This window comes from Etheostoma spectabile, chromosome 13 (genome assembly GCF_008692095.1).
Source record: "Etheostoma spectabile isolate EspeVRDwgs_2016 chromosome 13, UIUC_Espe_1.0, whole genome shotgun sequence".
In the NCBI taxonomy this organism is placed as follows: Eukaryota; Metazoa; Chordata; class Actinopteri; order Perciformes; family Percidae; genus Etheostoma; species Etheostoma spectabile.
Window position 1 is genome coordinate 14,740,041 of NC_045745.1, and position 20,536 is coordinate 14,760,576.

At 38.1% G+C, this 20,536-nt stretch overlaps 1 protein-coding gene across 7 annotated transcripts; it reads left to right on the forward strand.

Annotated features, from left to right (window-relative positions):
• Positions 1–19,747, forward strand: macroh2a1 (macroH2A.1 histone). Of its 7 annotated transcripts, none has more exons than XR_004334657.1 (9): positions 8–380; positions 1,940–2,140; positions 2,818–2,924; positions 3,150–3,341; positions 4,243–4,350; positions 10,102–10,188; positions 12,332–12,421; positions 16,907–17,081; positions 18,167–18,245. XR_004334657.1 is itself a non-coding variant. In XM_032533666.1 (9 exons), exons 2-9 carry the CDS (start codon positions 1,969–1,971, stop codon positions 18,330–18,332), a joined length of 1,107 nt encoding a protein of 368 aa, XP_032389557.1. In that variant the 5' UTR covers positions 8–380; positions 1,940–1,968; the 3' UTR covers positions 18,333–19,747. The 7 variants fall into 7 exon arrangements, 5 of the variants coding, with proteins under 5 accessions (XP_032389562.1, XP_032389561.1, XP_032389557.1 ...); XM_032533666.1 differs by lacking the exon at positions 10,102–10,188 and adding an exon at positions 8,145–8,244 and having other exon boundaries at positions 4,246–4,350; positions 18,167–19,747; XM_032533665.1 differs by lacking the exon at positions 10,102–10,188 and adding an exon at positions 8,145–8,244 and having other exon boundaries at positions 56–380; positions 18,167–19,747.
• Positions 19,748–20,536: the final 789 nt, after the last annotated feature.

A 20,536-nucleotide genomic window follows, 5' to 3' on the forward strand; every position in this document is an offset into this window, starting at 1 on the left:
GTATATTTGTACAAGATGCCCAGAATTAGTGACACCCCTGGCCAAAAAAAATTGACGTAGAGCCCCCAGTAAAATGCGCTAACAGGTTAATGACTCTCGTGAAGCTTAAACGTGAGAGTTATATAGCTAGATCTGCTCGGGAAACGATCAGCGTTGTCAGTTTAATCCACGTGTTTTCCTGGACAAGGTAAAGCGTAAATGCTTAAAGATCATATCGGCTGCAGATTCAGACTCATCAGGTTTGCTCTCCAGTAGTTGCACCGCTCCGTGGGCAGCGGTGGCTCGAGCCGATATTTTAACTCGCTGTGGATTGTGGGAGTCGAGGACACTGCCCAGGCTTGTTCCCGGAGAACCAGAGACATTTTCCCCCGCTGTGTTTTGTAAGTACTCCACCGGGTCTGCACACCGTCGTGTAGGGTTAAGTACGGTCTCTCGTTGTCGGCCGAGCCGGTTTCCGTTCGCCAGACTGAGCCTTTAACGTTGCCATGTCGTGTTTTACTGGCATGGAGGCCGAAAGCGGAGACTGCTGGAGCTGGCAGGCAGGGGGGAGGGAAGGAAGAGAGGGCAGCTGCCGCCGCTCCACCGGGGTTATTTCCTCTCCAAAGCTCGCTAACCTGAACAGGAAAATGTCCCCAGTTCCTTTGACAGCTCGTTTTTTTTTTTTTAGCCGTGTAGTCGCTCAGTTTGTGGATAAAATATATATTTACATGTGCGAGACATCCGGCGGGCTGTTGACATGCGGAAATCGTTGTCAGTGGCCAGCGGAAAGAAATAAGCGGTTAAACCCACCTACACCTGTCCGGAGAGCAGACATGCCGCAGATATTTCATCTGCTGATCAATAACGTTACTTTCAGTTGCCACGGTTAGCGATATGATACATATGTATCGTGGGGAATCCATGCATTACAGCAGGTTAGCCTTTGGTGGAGCTAATTAATTCTCAGTACCAGGCAGCTAATTGGTGTCTGGTACAATACAAATGATTCCCCTCGCCTTAATTATATTCACGTAATAAAACTATCCTCTGGTTTTACTTTAAACATTAGGTTTTTGTTGAGTTTAACCCAGAAGACAGTCATATGCCTTTTTCAATTTTAATAATTGACCATTCCAAAGACGTCAGGGTGCTAATGGCATGTTATCAATAAAATATCTGTTCACAGCGGGGATCAGACAGCAGCATAGCTCTTATGATCATCTATGTCTTTTTATTTTTTTATTTTTTTACAGCTAATGTGACATTTAGGTTGCACTTCGGCCCGAGGGTGATCTACATAAAAACACAGAAAAATGCCAGTGTGTATCTTGGGCAATCAATATATAAAATACTAAAGTCTGATGAAGTAGGCTACACTTCAAAACTAGATGCATCTGGAAGACTTGAGAGAGGGGGACTAGACTTGTTATAAAGGGCTTTGCCAACCAACAACAATATTCTTTATTATTACTGTATAGTGAGAGGTTAGAGTTGGATTTTTGGAATGTAAAACCTATTCAGGATTGTATCATCTTTTGTTTTTTAATTAAATTTAAGAGGCTGAAAGGTATCAAACCTTCAAAAACTGAAGGTTATTCGGGAAATGCATTTAGTTGGTTGTAAGCCAGCCCCAGTAAAAGAGCCTACTGCTTATTTATTTAACTCCTTTATTTTAATTCATTACTTCTTGTGGGAGATATGTCCCAGCTTAACACTGGGATTTCATCTAAGGTTTGACATTTCTGCAGCTTTCTCTTTTGAGAAAGATTTCCTCTGTTCTAGCCTCAGTTTGTGATTGCAACCGCTAAGATGAGCGTATGTTTTCACATCTAGCCAAGACATATTTAAGAATCAAGTCACTAGGTGTATTCCAAATTGAATAACTGCTTATTTGGTATTTATCATGAAGAAACGTCATATTCAGATTTGTTAATGGATCATGGTTGTTGTGTCCTTGCAGAGCCCAACACAGGTAACGGTCTCAGAACCATGTCCAGCCGAGGAGGAAAGAAGAAGTCAACCAAGACGTCCCGGTCTACCAAGGCCGGGGTCATCTTCCCTGTAGGACGCATGCTGCGCTACATCAAGAGGGGCCTGCCCAAATATCGCATCGGGGTGGGAGCCCCCGTCTACCTGGCTGCGGTCCTTGAGTATCTTACTGGTAAGATTTATTCTCCAGTGAGAGAGTGATAAAATATAAAAAAGCATATTTAAATTTGGAGGACAACTTAACTACTTATTACACATGTTGTTTAGGCATTAAAAGGCGTGTTGAACAACAATCTTCAATATTGTACTGTTGGCTGCTGAGCAACTTTTTTTTTAAATAAAGCTTTAAAACAGATGGATATAAAAGCTTTAGTTACTTATGGTATATGTTGTCTAAAGGAAAACTATAATTGTTTTTATCATCTAACGGCAGTGTGTTTTTCCTAAATGTACAATTTTGACAGAAATATATTATTTTCAAAATCTTTATATTCAGTGCTATCTACTCAGAACCCAGGCAGAAAGTAACCCAGCCAAAGAGAAAACTGTTATGAATGAGGAACTTTTCTCACAAAATTTCTAACATGATCTTCAGTGTAGAGATACGACGTGTGTGTGATGAGGAAACACTTTAAAGTTGTACTTGCTCTTTCTGTCCAGTTTTAAAAATTTGTTCAATTCTTATGTACGTTAATTAATTTTTTACTCTATACTAATTTCATAGAATTAAAAAAACCACATGAAAGTCTATTATTGTTAATTGAGGTTACCACTGCATTCATAGGCATAAACTGATTTTCTAAACCTTTTGTGCTCCACAATGTTATTTGATTTTTTTCACCCATGTAGCTGAGATTTTGGAGTTGGCGGGTAATGCAGCCAGAGACAATAAGAAGGGTCGTGTCACACCACGACACATCCTGCTGGCCATTGCTAACGATGAGGAGTTGAACCAGGTCAGCTGCTGCACGTATCTTATAAAAGTTGCATTTGTGTAAACTTTATATTATGTCAAGTTAATTTTGAAGTTATCTAATCTGCCATTCGAAGGACATTTACACAAAACAACGCATAACATCATTGTCAACTCTTTCTCCAATGCAAGTTTTTAGACTGATTTCTTACCTTCAAGGCAGTGTGGGACCATGTAAACAGTTTTTAATTTTGTCTTCCTGTTGCAGTTGCTGAAAGGTGTGACCATCGCAGCAGGTGGAGTCCTGCCCAACATCCATCCAGAGCTGCTGGCTAAGAAGAGAGGTGCAAAGGGAAAACTGGAGACACCTGTCTCACCCGCCCCAGAGAAGAAACCCAAGCCTGTCAAAAAATCGGCAAGCAAGAAAATGAGTGGAAAAAAATCAGGAGCGAAGGCTAAGGTATTGTTAAATGTGAACAGGCTGGTGTTTGGCTGCTTAAAAGTACCAGAAACATTTAATTGAACCCGTTTAACCACAACCTTGTTTACAAAAAAAATCTACAAAAAAAACATTTGTTTACTATTAAAAACATACTCAATGTCCTGAGCAGGAACTCTGGAACTCATTTTAATTTACATATACTGTAATTGGAAGCAGGAAAATGCAAAAGGATATCAGTTTCATAGACATGTAATACTAAAACATGTTACCACCAGCCTATGTTATCTTGTGAGCATTCAATCCTGTATTCTGAGTCATTTGGAACAATGACGAAGCAAAACAAGAGACAGACAGAGAGCAAAATGAGAACTAAAGAGATAAATCTTGACATCTTATAGCCAGTATTTCCTGCCCCAAGATCAGGACTGAGCCTAATATTTGGCTATTTTCTGATTGGATCTCAACTGGCTTTAACACATGACAAAGAGTGAGGATGTCCAAAAGTTAAGTTAAAATTAAATTATAGTGACTATGCTTTCCAATGTTTTGAAAGGTTATTCTAGCTGCATATTCCCAGAGGTTCCTTCACAATTAACTTTGCGTAAACTGTACATATACAGGACGTTACAAGTTGAATGGTGTACATGTTTTAGTGAGGAGAAAATTAACCGAAACATCACAAAACAGTTTTGACATTTTTGATAGGCAGGTAAAAGTTGAGTAAAGGTCCACAACCAAGACAAATCTAATTAAAGACACATCACTGAGACAAGATGTTCTCATAGAACAGCTACAGGTGGGATACTGTAGCTGACTCTGATCTGTTACCTCCAAACAGAGGGGACCAAGAGTAAACAATAGTCCTATAGACTGTCACATAGTGTCAACATGTATTCTGTGTCCTCTGTGTCCTCAACAGAAGCAGGGTGAGGTGAGCAAGGCGGCGTCAGCAGATAGCACCACAGATGGATCTCCAGTTGACAGCTTCACCGTGCTCTCCACAAAGAGCCTCTTCCTGGGTCAAAAGGTCAGTTTTCTGTGTGTCAAAACGTACTAATTCAACACAGGTCAAAGCTAAATACATAATAAACCACCGGCGAGTCACTATTAAATTTAAGTTTAGAATTAACAGATAGCTTACTCAGGCTAAAATAAGTCTCATAAAGAGGTAGGAGTTCTAGACAAATATCTGGTAACTTGCAAATACATGAAGTGAGACATATACATAATGTATACACGTGATAGATATTAGGACTGAAATTGTCTATCATTGACTTTCTTGTTTTAAAATGCAGTGCCATACATAGTAAAAGTGTTAACATTTCAGTAGTAAAGAACAAGGACATATCTTATGCCTCTTTTTTTTTCTTTTCAACTTATCTTTGTTTTGGAGAAAACTTGACATCTCATTCTTGATGAGCAACCAGATTAATCCGATCAGTGCTCAGGGAAACTGTAAAACCAAAGATATGTTTTGTAATTTGGTCAGCCACAGGAGTTACGATTAAATACTACAACCTGTTAGATCTGCCTCCTTAAAATATTCATCCGCTCTTTTATTTATATGTTACTGTCATAACTGAACCAGATCTAAGAGGTGAAATTAAGCAAAGATGATGTGATAATGTGATGAGTTATCTTTTTCGTCTCATAGAAAGAAAGCGGTTTGTGATATTTTGTTTTATAAATTTAATTTTCCATCACGCTGTACTTCCTAACAGGTCTGCTATAATTCACCAGACTTCATACAAGGGCTTATAGTGCAACACTACAGAGCGGTGCACTACGCTTTAACTGTAATAGTAGCAACCATGAATGCTTTGTTGCTTAATGTATGAGATGTGGCAGATATGTAAGCTCCCCTCGCTTTGGTCCCGCTGAGCATAAAAACTTATTTTTCAAGTTTTTTTTATTTTATTTTAACTGAAACATGGAAGTAAATTTGCCTAAAGTCACGTCTAAGCCTTTTTTATGATGATCATCAAGATCAGAAGCTTATGAAATTAGATTTGAGCTTGAAAAACATAAAAGGCAGAGGGGGAATACCGTTGTGTCTAAGAGAATGAATGACTCAAGAATGATGCAAGAAGTGTCATTCCTAATTTCAAACTGAGCTGTCCTGTGCTGTCTTTGTGCTAAAAACTATGGTATGTGTGCTGTGTTTAGCACTCTTACAATAGTTTGGAGCAGTGGCGTTGCTTAATGTATTGTAGTGGGTATACTGTACTGTAGGAGGGGGGGGCATATCATAGTGGGGCGTCTGGGTGTCCTCCCCCTGGGAAGTTTTGAGCATCAACGACTTAATTTCCTGTATTCTGATATACTTTCATGCACCAATTTACAGTGGAAATACCTTTTTATTTAGCCTATGTGAAGAAGAAAAACACAGACAAAAACTCTAAATATATTCATATATAATGGAAAGTATGTTGTTGTGGGTCATTTGGCATTTTTAAGTGGGTATATGGAAATCCTGGAGCTTTCTTAGTGGGTATACCGTGTATACCTGCGTATCACAAAGACTACACCACTGGTTTGGAGCAGTCTTTTTTCTAGTGTCCTCTGTGATTTTTTTGTTTGCCTCTTACTAAAGCTTGTGGGTAGTATAGTACAACATAAGATTAAACACAAACAGATGGGAGAGAATTAACTGTTAACTGTTTCTACAGAAATACAATTTATAGTGGTTTTACAGTCTGCAGAGTCATGACAACTCTCTATGACACTGTTAAAATCAAAGTAACCGTTAAAATAAAATGCCAAATTAATTGCCCTCCACAGGAGAAGAAATGTGGGAAATTTACTTCCAAAACTCAACGTTTCAGATCAACTTTAACGGCGGGTAATGGCACTGCATGCTTTGGTCTACCATGCATATGCTAATACTAATGTATTATTTAATACTGACTAATAATCCTGACATGATGTAATGGCAGGTTTTGCTTTTGAAGCATAATGACACATACCCTTTGCTTGTGGTTTTATCACAAATCTTTAGGAATTTTGCTTCTTCACTATGAATTAATTGATCTTTAAGGAACCTTGGAAACAAAACATGACACTACATCTGTAGTGTCAGAAAATATGTTAAACATATTTCAAATACAGCTTGTTATTGCCTATGTCCAAAGTCTAAAATATTGCTGCTTACACATGTTGTCTTGGGACATTATAATTTTAACACATTCCTAGGTGTATTGCATTAACTTGAAATCCAACTTAAAGTGATTGACTTTGATTGTGGAATATATTACGCTGCACTCAGAAGCAGGAAGCATTTGTTTGCTGTCATATTTTCTTCATTAGTTAAATGGCTCAGTGCTGACCACAGATGACAGCAGCCATTTAAAATCAGTGGATGATTATCAAATGAATGCAGTGAACCTCCCACTGATTAAGATAATGAACCCATGGATAGAAAAGCAAGTCTGTTTTATAGACTTAATTATCTCAACTGCACTTTTCCTGCCCAAGTGTTCAGTCAGTCACACAGTCCAAATAACTGCTGTCACTGCTTTCACTCTTACTGCTTGTGGGATGGTTTGGGCCTTTTATTTTAAACTATTAAGTTTCGATCCTTGGAGGCAAAAAGTGGTGTTTGTGTAACACATGACTAATTAATCTTAGACTCTGGGATACTAACAGGATGTGGCATATGCATTGGAAATACTTAACATTTAGAGGGATACCTTGACATTTTGACTTTTGTTTCAGAATATTCCCTCAGACTTAGTAAAAATTGCTGGCTTTGAAACTGAAACTGTGCGGTACAGCTAGCGTTTAACAAACAAACTATTAATAAACCGGAATTATCTTTGCAAACCTACAGTAGATAGTATTAACGGACATTATATACAAACAACAGCTCTAAAGGGACATTGCCAGACATAAGATGTAGACAAAATGACAAACACTCAACAAACAGTCCCTATACTTAACTGAAATAATTACAACAAACCTACAAAGATGGGTAAAATTAGATTGTATGCCATAGAGCTTATTTGATATTTCAAATTGAACTTGTTTTCACCCCGTGAAAGAAAATGGCACATACAATATTAAATGAAGTTATCTGTTGACATAATGCAGTTTTTGTAAGCTATATAAATTAAGTGGATACATGGTTAAACGTAATTTGCTTTTACCAGTTTATTGCCGTGTGTATTTTGTCCGTTGCAAATCCCCGCCAATAGGTCCAAAAATTTCCCAATTAGATAGTAAATATCATAAACATATTCTTTGTAAATCTTTTTAATCCTTTCCTGAAACAACCAAGCAGGCATGCCTTGTTGCACAATCCAAATTTTGGTTAAAACTTTAGCAAATAACTTGCTAGCTCAAAGTGTGTTGATGTTTTCCGAAACCAATGAAGTTTAGCAAGGTGAGGGACATCCGGACGTAAGATTTGGCGCCAATGGATGCTCTGGCGATTATCCAGTAATTTATTAGTATTAGTATTTATTTAACTAATGCTGATATAGCAATAGCAGTAAAACCTTTTGTGGCAGTGTTTTTGTACATGAGGTTATTTTCAGTTTTGTGTGTACAAAGATGCTGTGAGTCCACATCTAGGCATTATAGTTAACGTCACTGCACACAAAAACATTAAGTTATATTTACTCACTGTGTGCTTTCAGCTGTAGTGAAGATATATTGAATGTCTATATACAACATCAGTTCTATACATCATCAAAAAGTCAAGGTATCCCTTTAAGCTATGGTGTGAATCTGGTTTTAATTGCTTTGCTTCCTCCCCTGTTCATTCTTGCTCTCCCTCCTTCTCGGCATGCCTCCCCTCTCCCCCGCTTCCCACCTCTGCAGCTCAACCTCATTCACAGCGAGGTCAGTAACTTGGCTGGCTTTGACGTGGAAGGGGTCATCAACCCCACCAATGCTGAACTTGAACTTAAAGATGATCTAGGTGAGCTCCCCTAGCCCAAACTCTCTGGTCTCAGAGGGGTTTGAGATGATAAAAATCCTTGAATGTTCACAGCTCGACAACTTCTCCTAAACTATATAATCACTGAATAAAGAACTGTCAGACAAAGGTTTTAGACTGCTGGGCTAGTTAGGACTTTCCTGCAACACATCTGTTTATTCACACTGTGGGCAACTTAGTTGATGTTGTGATCATGTAGGACAGATGTTGGAAAGTGGAAGAGATATTTAAATCACAAATGTATCACTGGTTGTTTTGATTATTTAAAGTCAATTGACGATCTGATGACAAAAACATTTACAAAAATCCAGGTGAAAATTGAGGGTTATTGATTCCTCCTATGATTTTTTTTTTCTTTTTTTTTTCTCTTCACTTTCTATTACTGTGCCAAGCAAGTTTATCTTAATTTTATTAATCCATAGAGAACAGAGTCCTCCATTTTCTTCCTTACCATTTTTGGATACTTGGGAACATGAAATGAAAAAAGGTGAAACTCAGGGACCAACCTTTAAAAAAACGTTATGTTAAATGCAGCTACACAACCTTTTAATAACATAGTTGCTTTGTTTTAATTGTGGCCTTAAACATCTCAGCACTGTAAATAAAAGCTTGGTCCAATGGCCCCGTGGACGGCAGCCTCGGTGTTGCGCTCTCTAGTACTTCTTATTTTTTGTGTATTTTTCAGCTCTCTCTCTCTCTCTCTCTCTTATGTTTTTGTCTTTGTTGTCCTTGTTTTAGCTGGATGTCTTTTCTGTGTAAATACATTGAGAGCAACAAAACCGGAGTGATTTACAGTAAACCCTAATGAAGGATGCAGCCATTCAAAATGAAAAAATGAAAAAACACTGGAAGGACATGTTCTATATAATTAGCTTTTTACGTCTGCTGACTTGGAAAAACCTCTACTCTAAGGTCCCTCAGCAGAAGTGCTTGTTGATGATTTCCGGACTCTCAGGAAATAAAATAACTTATTCATGGTGTTGCTCGCAGTGTGAATACTTGGTGAGGATTATATCTTTGATCTTTGACCTTAAGTAACTCATCCTACCCTTTGACTGAAAATTAAGAGAGGGATTGATTTTCTCTTAAATACAACTCTTAGGAGCAAGACATGACTTTCTGCGTAAACAATCAAGGATTTTTTTTAATCGAAGCCCCTAAGAGCAGTGATCATGCTTGCTCTTCCCATCGGTAGATGTGATGAGGTTCATTCCAGGTTGTCATCCTTTCAGATGGCCTTTCAGATCAGCCATTTTTACAATGTTTGATAATAACTCTAATTTCAGGAAAATTTTAGTAATGAAATAGAGCATCAATTTACAGAAGAACAACATGACATGACCTTCTGTTAGTTGCTCTCTGCAGCCTGACTGTAAGGGCGGTGGCCTGGAGTGTGATCTTCAACTTCTTTCATATGAGCCAAGAAATCAGGACAACACAATAAGTCAGAATGTTTGCTTCCCTAATTTCCCCAATTAAAAACTACAAAAAAACTTGAAGATTTTTAAAATGCACTCTAGCATGCAATCTTGTGCGATGATGAGTGTAAAGAATTGACTGTATTTCTACGTAAGTAAATCTGGCTAACTGTGCAGTCCTAATTTCTAATTACATAACATGACCCACCGGGTCCTTAGTTGCCTCCTTGTTTCCTGTGAAGTCCTCAGCCGATAAGGAGTGCGCTCACTTCTGTCTCTTTTCTTTCTGTTCTTCTCTTTCATTCTTTTTTGTTTCATCTTGTTGCTCCTGATCTCACACACACACACACACTCACACACATGCACTGTGTTTTTACCACCATGTTGTTTGGCTGTTGTCTGTCATTGTTGTTGTCTGTAGTTGCAAGTTGTCAGAGCCGACATTTCCATCGTGGAGAGCGACGCTGTCGTTCACCCGACCAACTCCTCCCTCTATGCAGGTGGTGAAGTAGGTAAAGGAACCATTGAAACCCGAGGCCGCGAGTGCCTGTCTGTCTGCTCTCTCTTTGCATATTCCAGATGGTCTGCACTGCAGTCTGTGGACAAACATCACAGCAGCAGCACAGTTTTTATTCTGCATTGTAGGTTATTTAGCCAGTGCCCAAACACCCGGCTGTTCTTACTGTAAATGCTTCACTGTAGTATTTATGTAATTTGATGAAACACTGACTGAAAGAACTATTACTCTATCATGAATGAACTTTTACTTGCAGAGGCTTGAAGTGTGAAAGCAGGGACTGTTTTATGTATGCAAGGAAGTGCTTGTGGGAAACTCCAGTCTCCCAGGTTTAAAAGTGAGCTGCCAAACTGGATTGCAGTAACACGCTATGTTTTCAATAAACTTATCCCAGAAGACATACTCAGTAAAGACATTGTGAAAAGGATTATTTTTAATTTAGCAGCTTACTGTATTAAAAAAAATATTCTGGTGTTTGGCAGCTGACTCTGTTTTCTCAGTTGTCATAAATTCTTGCATTTTATGCTCCAGAAAAGTTTTAAAAAGCCGTTCCTGATTGCAACCAGGGTCTGTCTCTCAAAGCAGGACTAATGAAGTTACCACACATCAACATCAAGGACTGAAACAGAAAGAACTGCTTGGATTATTACACCAACCCCTGCATTGTTTTAATGCCAGGGATGTTTTCAGTCTAAGCGTCCGATAACTTTGTAATCCTGCTTCGTGAGACAAGCACCTGCATTAGCTATGACACAACTCTTATCTGACCTTCCCAAAAACATTAAACAACTGCACTGTCTCAAGCAACTTTCAATTCTTTACAAGTGTATCTTCACAGCAAACAAGCACACGCTACAGCAAGCCTGCAAATGTGTAAAAGCATTGGTGGCCCATGTGTCGCTGTAATGCTTTACCCACTGATGGTTAACTTTTACAGCTGAACCACTGAAGAAAATGTATACATTACTTCATTATGATACTCTTAATAATCATCTAATACCCAGGTGCAGTGTTAAATAGAAACGTGATCTACAGAGAGCAGTTGAGTGCATCACGTAATGCATACACGGCTGCATATTTCTGTCCCTGTAATCCTGAAACCATGCTGCTGCTGTTTTTTGATGTTGCTTTGTTCCACTTGGCTTTAATGTGGGCGATCTTGAACTCGCTTTATTTCCTGTCCCCCTGGATTGTGCTGTCTGTTCAGCTGGTTAGAAAGAAAATCCACCAAGTTTTTTACTGATTAGATTTCCTGAAGCGTCAAATTAAAACTCCTGAGCGTTGATTACTGGTCATTTGATATAATTAGTGAGTGAATGTTTAACTATTTAACAATTAACATTTGATATTTTAGAGAATTTTAAAGAGCGTTTAATCACTAACTATTCTTTAAAGGGCTGATATTAACCTTGTTGTATTTTCTCTCCTGCCTGGCTTAAATGTTATTGTAGCCAGAACATTGATTTAAATCACCTCTCTCCTCTCTGGTTTACTTTGTGGTTTTTCTCTTTAGCTCTGAGTGAATCTGAAGTAGTGTGACACATGTGAAATGAATAATCAAAATTAGTAGGAAAAAACCCTTTCCTCTCTCAATTTTCCCAACTTCTAAATGTATCTTCCTCCTACTAAGAGTTGAACTTGAAATTATTCATTGGTTGTTTGATTTTCAATGTGTATGCAAGCAAGTTAACAGCCTTTACATTTATAACATGCTGCAAACCTTGTTCTTCCTTTTTTAAACAAGCTCTTCATTCTCTAATTTGGAGTTAAAGGAATACCCTCGGTCCACTGCAAATAAGCCAGTATGCGAAGACAGAGGGAAGTAATTAGGGACCGCAGCTTTAATACTTTAGTTTAACTGACTCATAGTGAGTCATTTTGGAAAAGAGCAGCCCTGAATCTTTGCACTTCATTTGTGAGGTAACAGTGGCTCTGTGTGCGGCATTAGATCAGAGATTGAGAGAGAAACCAGGTGAAATGATTGACGGCATTGTTGTCTGTCTGTCTGTCTCCATGTCTGTCTGCTTGCCTCTCATGCCTGTCTGCACGACATTGTCTCTCTCCTCTTCCCTGCCAACTGTCCATCAGCGGTATGTGAGGATGTAAACACTCCAACCCTCTCCTGCACTTACAGGCTCTGCTCTGGAAAAGAAGGGAGGGAAGGAGTTCACTGAAGCGTTGTCGGAGCTGCAGAAGAAAAACGGCCCTCTGGAGGTGGCTGGCGGTAAGTGGGCGGAGCAGTCTTTCATTATTAAATCAACCTGGATCAAGTCAGGCTTTGCTGTTGTGACGTTACAAAATTCAAACTCCTCAAACAAACAATTGTTAAACAAACATATGGGTGGGAATCACCAGATGCCTCACAATGCGATTTTTAAACATATTGCAATGTTCTGCAATATATTTCAATTTATTACCTTTTATCCAACTTCAAATATTTCCCGATTTCAAATCATGTCCCCAAAATGAAACTTGGCTCTCTTCAATTGTATTGCTGCAAAAATGGGATTGTCAAGCACATACATAATAATAGATTGATACTTGTCGTCTGTGTATTGATATAGTATTGCCACGGAAACTATCGCGATACTATGCTATCGATTTTTTTTTAATTTTTTTTCCCAGCCCTAGACAAACACTAAATCACAGTTATTCTCAGTAACACAAATGATGGGGCATGGGTAAGACTTCCTACTGTAAGTGCTACCTCAGGGGTATGACTCTGCCTTTTATCCTGAAACTCTGCTCCAGCTATACTATACTTATTTTTTTCCAACAAACTTCAAAACTACCTTGACCAATGTTGATTGTACATTTTGTGATCATAGACACTCTCCTGCCGTTGCACAGAGAGAAAGTCACAGAGTTCTGTTTAAAGACACCTGCAACTAGTAAACGTCCATATCCACGTAAGATAAAGATAGCGAGTGTGAACCCCCAGTTTACACCTCCTGACTTTTTCCAATGTCACCATTGTATAGTGAAGAATAGAATAGTATAGTAGAATAGTGTATGTTGATCTTCTAAAGCAGAATACAGCTCATATGACAGTGATGTCAGTGTGTCCTGTAAATCTCTCTACACACACACACACACACACACACACACACACACACACACACACACAGACGCCCCAAAACAGGGCCTCTGCTTCCACGATTTCACCCACTTTCACACAACCAACTCTCTTTCTCTTAAATTTTTGCCAGAATCATTGAACTTTTTAGAGAACCGGTGAATACTTGACTATTTATAAGACATTGCTTATTGGCACGTTATATCTGTCCTTGGTGACTTTTGTCTAAAACTATAAGCATCAGTCTTCAGAGAGCCATATTATTTGAGCCCTCAGATTATTTTACCCTTCAGTCCATTTGTCTCCACTTTCTCTTTCTGCCCCTCTCGTATCCTTTCTCCATCTGTCTGTCTCATTATTCATCACTCAGACTCACTTTTTCAAGCATGTCCCACCTTCACCACTGCTCTCTCTCACATTCAGCCAAGTTATGTTAGCATCATAATCCCGGTCTCTGTGTGGAGCTTGTAAATAGATTACCAGGTGACTGAACACCGAGCCAGCAGAACCTGTCGGGGATTCTGGGGATAAGGATCGGCAAAACGGTCATCCTGACCTGGACCTGGTTCAGAACAGCCATCAAACAAGTTCTTCAAGATGTTTTAAATACTTGTAAAAAGTATTTCCTTCCCTATTTCAACGTCAGGCAGGTACCAGAGTTATTCCCCAAGTTATTTAGGTTAAATTCATTTGGTTTAATATTCCAAAAACAGGTACAGCTTAACTTATTTTGAAATGCATGGTTCATTCATTAGAGAAATCTGCTGCACACATAGTAAAATAAAAATGATAACTGTTGGATGACAAAGAATATAAAAATGGTATTTTGCTGTGATTTTATCAATTGCAATCAGTGGCATTTGCCTGGGAGGCAACCTTTTTATGAAGGTGAATGATAACTTATGTATTGTATTGGCAATGAGCAATTTGTGTAAGTACCCGGTTAGACGAGGAAGTGCCACATCAAAATGTATTTCTTGTGAACTCTAGAGCTGTAACGATTAATCGAGTTGACTCAGCAGAAAAACAATCAACTATTTTGATAATCAATCATTAAGGACGTTTTTAAAGCAAAGTGACAAACGTTCCCCAGTTCCGGCGTGTCATTTATGAGATTCAACTTGGGCTTTAGGTAACCGTGACAGACGGTTTTCACTGTTTTTTTTGACTTTTTTCCACCCTCAGACAGGGTAGGGAAGTCAAAGTATTGCTTTTGGTCTTTTGTCCTATTGTAATATATTGACAGAAACAATTCTGTTGCCCACAGGAAGTAATGATTCATATTTGTGACAGCAACAGCATAACCTTTTTTGTTTGGTTGTTCTGATTTAATGAAATAAGTTGGTTGGCTAAATTGACAAAAAAGACCACCACTCGCCGCTCATAGTGTGTCAACAATTATGTTGCAGTACTGTCTGCATAGTTTGATTGACAGATGACCGCCAGATGTCCAGTGCATAAACACCACTAGGGGTGTACAAAAAAATTGGTTCATATTCATGAATTGATTCAAGCTCTACCGATTCAAAATCGATTCATAGAATTCCAAAAATCGATTCATATTTCATATTATTTTTTTGTTTTGTAATGGCGTGTATAGTATCACATGGGAAAAGTAACTACATTTACATACTGTGATTCTTTTTTTTTTTATTTTTTTTATTAAATCGTTTTTGAATCAAATATTGAGGCTAAAAATCAATATTGAATCATGAGATTTTCTGAATCGTGCGCAGCTATATTTTAGGGGTGTGAAATTTTTTTTTTAATTCACATTCATGAATCTATTTAAGCTCTACTAATTAAAAATTGATTTATAGAAATCAAAAATGGATTCATATTTACTTTTTAAATTTTAAATCGTTTTGTCATAGCGTGTATACTATCACATTTACATACTGTGAATCTTTTTTTAAGAAGAGTTTTTTAATCAAAAATACATTTTTGAATTAAATCTTGAGCCTAAAAATTGATACAAATCGTGACATTTTCTGAAAGTGCACCCCTAAACACACCACACACTGTTCCTCTTTCCAAAATCATAAAACCGTAATAATCATCATCATCATCATCCTCCACACACTAGAGCTCACAACCAGATCACACATGCAGTGTGACTGGCTCTTGCTCTGCTGTGTGAAGTCCCTCCATCCTCTCTGTGTGCCATCTGGAAATAAGCTCTTCCTCAGCTTTGACTCCAGTCCAGTCACACGTTCGCTGTGGGCTAATAAAATCTGACTGGAGGTTTTCTCACTTCACAGAGTCAGGGGCTTTGGCTAAGGTACACTTTCTACAGCTGCTGGTTTGACTTCCTCTCTCATGTCTTCTCTACTTCTCTCCGTCTCTCCGTTTCCTTTTCTCTTCTTCTCTTCCTTGTTCTTCCTCTTCTCCTTTTCTTTGCTCCTCTTTAGCTGTCTGGAGAAGTGATTTCTCCGGCCCACCTCACTGTAATACCCTGGCCAAACCATTTAAAGCTCTTGGCGGTTTGCTGCATACATTTTCCACAAAGCAAAGTGTTCTTTTAGCATCTCGGGCCTCCAGGGTTTTGACATCTGACAAAACTTGTTAATGAAGCTGATTTTGACGTAGACAAGGGACATGCCGTGAGAAAATTAGAGATAAAGTTAGAGTTGAATAAGTTCACTCACTGTCTGACTAAACAAATCTTGAACAAATCTAGCAAAGTTTGACGTGGTGTGTCAGAAAAAAACATGTTTAAAGTACTGATTTCACTAAATAATGCAGGTCACAGTTGTGAGTGACGACGGACATCGTTCTTTTTTTTTTTTTTTTTTTTTCATTATGTTTTTAATGTTGTACGAACCATCAATTTAAACATTTATTAATATAGTTCAGAAGTGATACCACATCATTTCATTTTCTGTCAGATTTTGGCCTCACAGATATCCAGTTTTTACTCTTTTTTTTCATAGTGAGGTTTTAGAATATTATTATTATTATTATTATTATTATTATTATTATTATTATTATAATTTGAAATGTTATTGCCACTTAACTAGCTCTGGCTTTTTTTGAAACTTGATTATTTAGTGCTTATCTCTGTTTTATATCCTTGTAAAATGAAAATCTTTTTATATATTATATTATATTTGGACTTGGATTTCTGAACAAAACAAGCAATTTAAGGATGTCAACTTAGGACTCATGTTTGGAAACATTTTTCACAATTTTCTGTACTAGACTATAGTAGATAATAATTGATCGATAGAAAAATATATTTGTCAAAAGCCAAAATATGATCAATCATACAGTGGATATGTCAGGAAATACGACTGGAACAGCTGAACTTTATTTGTGATTAATCAAAGTCACTTTAAAAGATGAAAGTTCTGACATGATTTATCTTTGTCTAACTTTTTTACATCACAAAAACCTGGCATTTTAACAGGGGTGTGTAGACTTCTTATATCCACTGTAGATTCTTTAGTATTCTGATTATTATAGGAATGTGCAAACAAGGGACAAGTTTACAAAAACACTTACCAAACTTTCTACCTGAAGTAACTAAGTTTCCTTTCTGCTCCCCCTCCTCCTCTGCTTTGTGCCCATTATGTCCTGTCCTCTTCTTACCTGCCAAACCACTCTTCATCCTCCCTTCCTTCCATCCCTCAGCTGTGTTGACCGCCGGCTTCGGTCTGCCTGCTAAGTACGTCATCCACTGTAACAGTCCAGGCTGGGGCTCCGACAAGTGTGAGGAGATGTTGGACAAGACAGTGAAGAACTGCCTGGCTCTGGCGGATGAGAAGAAACTGAAGTCTGTAGCTTTCCCCTCCATTGGTAGCGGGAGGTAAGAAAACACACATGGAAAGAAACACATCTGACATCATCATGCAATCCCTTATTTTGTCTTCATCTAGCACTAATTAACACTCAGTTTGTCTTTTTTGCTAAAGATTACAAGTTACTGTTCTGATGCTTGGAAAAACAAGGTGCTGTTAGAAAATGTAATATTATCTTAACCGAACTTACCGTATGCATTAACAACATCAGCTCAAGGGCGTTTTAAATCTGGCTTTAGTTTAGTCTCACACTGGAGGTGGTTTGCCAAAAAGTGTGGTAATATGAACACTTGTTGCAGACCTGGTTCCAGACCAAGTGTACCTGAGTGGACCTGAACAAGGTGATCTATACTCCAACCTCTCACATGTCTTAATAACATCATGAGTGGCATACTTGCATCGTCAGCGGTAAAATGTTCGTACCCATTTTCTCTGTGCAAGTCAAAACGGGAGTTGACATGGTTCCCTGGCAACAGTGGTAAACACCTCCACTTTGATCAGGAAGGATTTACAAAAACATGTCATGTGTTAGAACAACAGTAAGAAAGTGTGAACACAGCACATGACAGGTCAGAGCAGCGGATCACAACCTTTTTGACTCGAAGAAATGTATACTTGTGAACCCTCATCACAGGATTAATACTGTATTTACTTATGTTCCCTTCTCAGATTGTTTATGTAATAGTGTTAGCGGTCTGATAAGGTCAAACATTCCAGGATTAAATAAAAAGAAATTAAAGATTTAGAGAGAAGGCTTAAAATTAGTCAAGCAGAAATATAAAATGCATGGTTTTGGTGCACTGTTAGCAAAGCATGGCTGAGTCAACTACCAAAACAAAGCAAATGTTAGCATGCTAACAAGACAGACAGTGAACACGGTAAACATTTTACCTGCTTAACATCAGCATGTTAGCATGCTCACACTCATGCTCTTTAGGCTACTGAAACAATTACAGTCAATTGATTTCTAACTATGTATTATGTCTGGGACTGTCCAGTAAATGACTAAGTTTGTATGTATGTTAACCTACAAAATGACAAGTCTCTCCAGTGTTTGACCGCAATTAACTAAGTGTGTGTTCTCTTCTGTCAGGAATGGCTTCCCGAAGCAGACTGCGGCGCAGCTGATCCTTAAGGCCATCTCCACCTACTTTGTGGCCACCATGTCTTCCACCATCAAGACCGTCTACTTTGTGCTGTTTGACAGCGAGAGCATCGGTATCTACGTGCAGGAAATGGCTAAGCTGGAGACGAGCTAAAAGAGTTTGGAGTATTCGCCTCCTTGTCCCCCCCCCCCCCCCCCCCCCCCCCTGTTTTTCCTTCAAGGAAATAGGAAGGTGTTTACTAGTGATTTGTTTTATTATCAACAGAAGAAGAAAATGAAGAATCTTTCTAAAGGCCGGGAACTTGTTTTTGCATTATCTTTATATTTTTTCCTATATTGTTTAAAATTTCTTATTTACTTGTCAACTCTGGCGTTTAAATGTAAAAGTGCACTGTTCATTCTGCGGTCTTTTAATACAAACGGTGCCCTACGAAATAGATTCAAGAAGTGAAAAGAGTCACTTTAAGATTTACTTTTCATATACGGTAAAATATGTTATGAGAGATAGCTACAGTACACCTCAATTACCAGGCTTCCAGAGAGGTCTGATGAATACGGGTTCATGCATGTAATGGCAGTAAAGATAGTAAAAACAGCTATTCTCTTTCTTTTCATATCAAAAACATAAAACACTAATTCAGTGGAATTTTTGGTATTACGTTTCTGTTCATCTCTTGTTAACAGTACTGTATAATGAAAAGGTGAAGTTCAGTTTGCTGTACTTTGGTCTTCAGGAGACTAATATAGCAGAACTATGGAATGAGTTTTTGGTTTTGTGTTGTGTGTTGCAAATTCCTGTTTGCCTTTCTTTACACAGGCACAAAATTAGTTTCCTTGTGTGCTGCAGAGACCTTAAATAAAAAGACGTAATTAGTTAAAAAAAAAAAAAGTTAATTGACGCCTGTGTATTACAATAATCCTGGCACCAGTGTCATGAGTTTACACTGTAAACTGAACACCTGTTGGTTGTCATTTACAGTAAAATATAAATCATTTTTTGACATAAAATATAGAAAATATAAAAAATTTAGAATTTGAGGTTTTTGCAGGGCATGAATGGTTTATATTGTGTGTTCCTATCAATGTTTATATAGATGGAGTATTTGTGAAATGTTCTAGAAAATTATTGGACTGTAACAGATTTTTATTTTCTATTTTAATTGATTCTAAAAGGCACAGATTGTTTAAAAACAAACAAGTGAGGGAGTTTTTCTTTGTGTTTTGTCTTTGTCATAAAACAAATGTACTAATTTTTGCTGGAAATAGAAGCGCTCTGCTGTTGCTTTGCTTTTTGATTCAGCTACCACAAGATGGCGCCATGTAATCAAGAATTGGATTTTTCATCTCAGCCATTTTCTGTGCAGCAGCAGGCCTCTTCACACAGAGGCTGTTTGATTTAAGTTGGATATGAATTGGGATTGACGGACGTATATATGACGAACCGACTGCTCTGCTACATTTGGACTTTTCAAAAGCCCCACTTTCTTATGGAAAAAAAAATGCTTTCTAAAGAATTGCTACAATTGATTATAAAAAAGGTCTGTACACACTCCGGTAATAAAATACCTTTAAAAGCATAATTTTGTCCCTATTGAAATTAAGAGATCATTTTGTGCTTTGACCTTGAGGACGTTGCAAGGAGCTGTAGACATCAAAGTGTGGGAGTATGAAGTTTAATTGTAAGAGAAAACTTCATTGTCCCCAATGGGGGTGTGTGTGTGTGTGTGTGTGTGTGTGTGTGTGTGTGTGTGTGTGTGTGTCCTTGAACAATTATTAAATCCATCTCTAATGTAATAAAGTGGGCATAATTGTAAGTATTGCAGAACACACAAAGCCACATTCAAAAGCCTAAGGATCCCCAGCTCAACTTTGCAGCTCTACATGCGTGTGTGTGTGTGTGTTTCTGTACTGTACTCGTGAGGACCAAACGTCCCAGTGAGAGGAGATTATTTGTGTGAAGACATTTTGATACATTGGTTAAAGTTGAGCATTGAAAAGCGTAAAGGAGCTTAATGTTTGTGTAACACTATTATTTAGGAATAGTATGCCGTTGCTAAATTTTAAAACTTCCCCATTGATGATACAAACCATTTTCTGGCCTATAAATACAGAATGTTTTCCATAGAGCCTCCTCACCTGATCCCGTTTTCAATGGCACAAAAATGGAACACAGGAAAGTAAACATGCAAACTAGTATCTCCACATGACTTATTATTGGACAAAAAAAGAATGATGGAAGCAAGACCTCAGAAAAAACAAAAGGAAAAGCAGTGAGAAATTTCTAAGTCCAACACCTTGTGAAAGTCAGCGGGGTGGTGATTCAAAAACAAATATATTCAACGGTGTTGGAACCGAGAA

Excerpts from the sequence above, each read along its gene's own strand:
- macroh2a1 (XM_032533665.1), top strand. The coding sequence starts at position 1,969 with ATGTCCAGCCGAGGAGGAAAGAAGAAGTCAACCAAGACGTCCCGGTCT. Across the intron at positions 8,245-12,331 it reads TGAACTTAAAGATGATCTAG|GCTCTGCTCTGGAAAAGAAG; the intron begins GTGAGCTCCCCT and ends CTGCACTTACAG. Across the intron at positions 17,082-18,166 it reads CCCTCCATTGGTAGCGGGAG|GAATGGCTTCCCGAAGCAGA; the intron begins GTAAGAAAACAC and ends CTCTTCTGTCAG.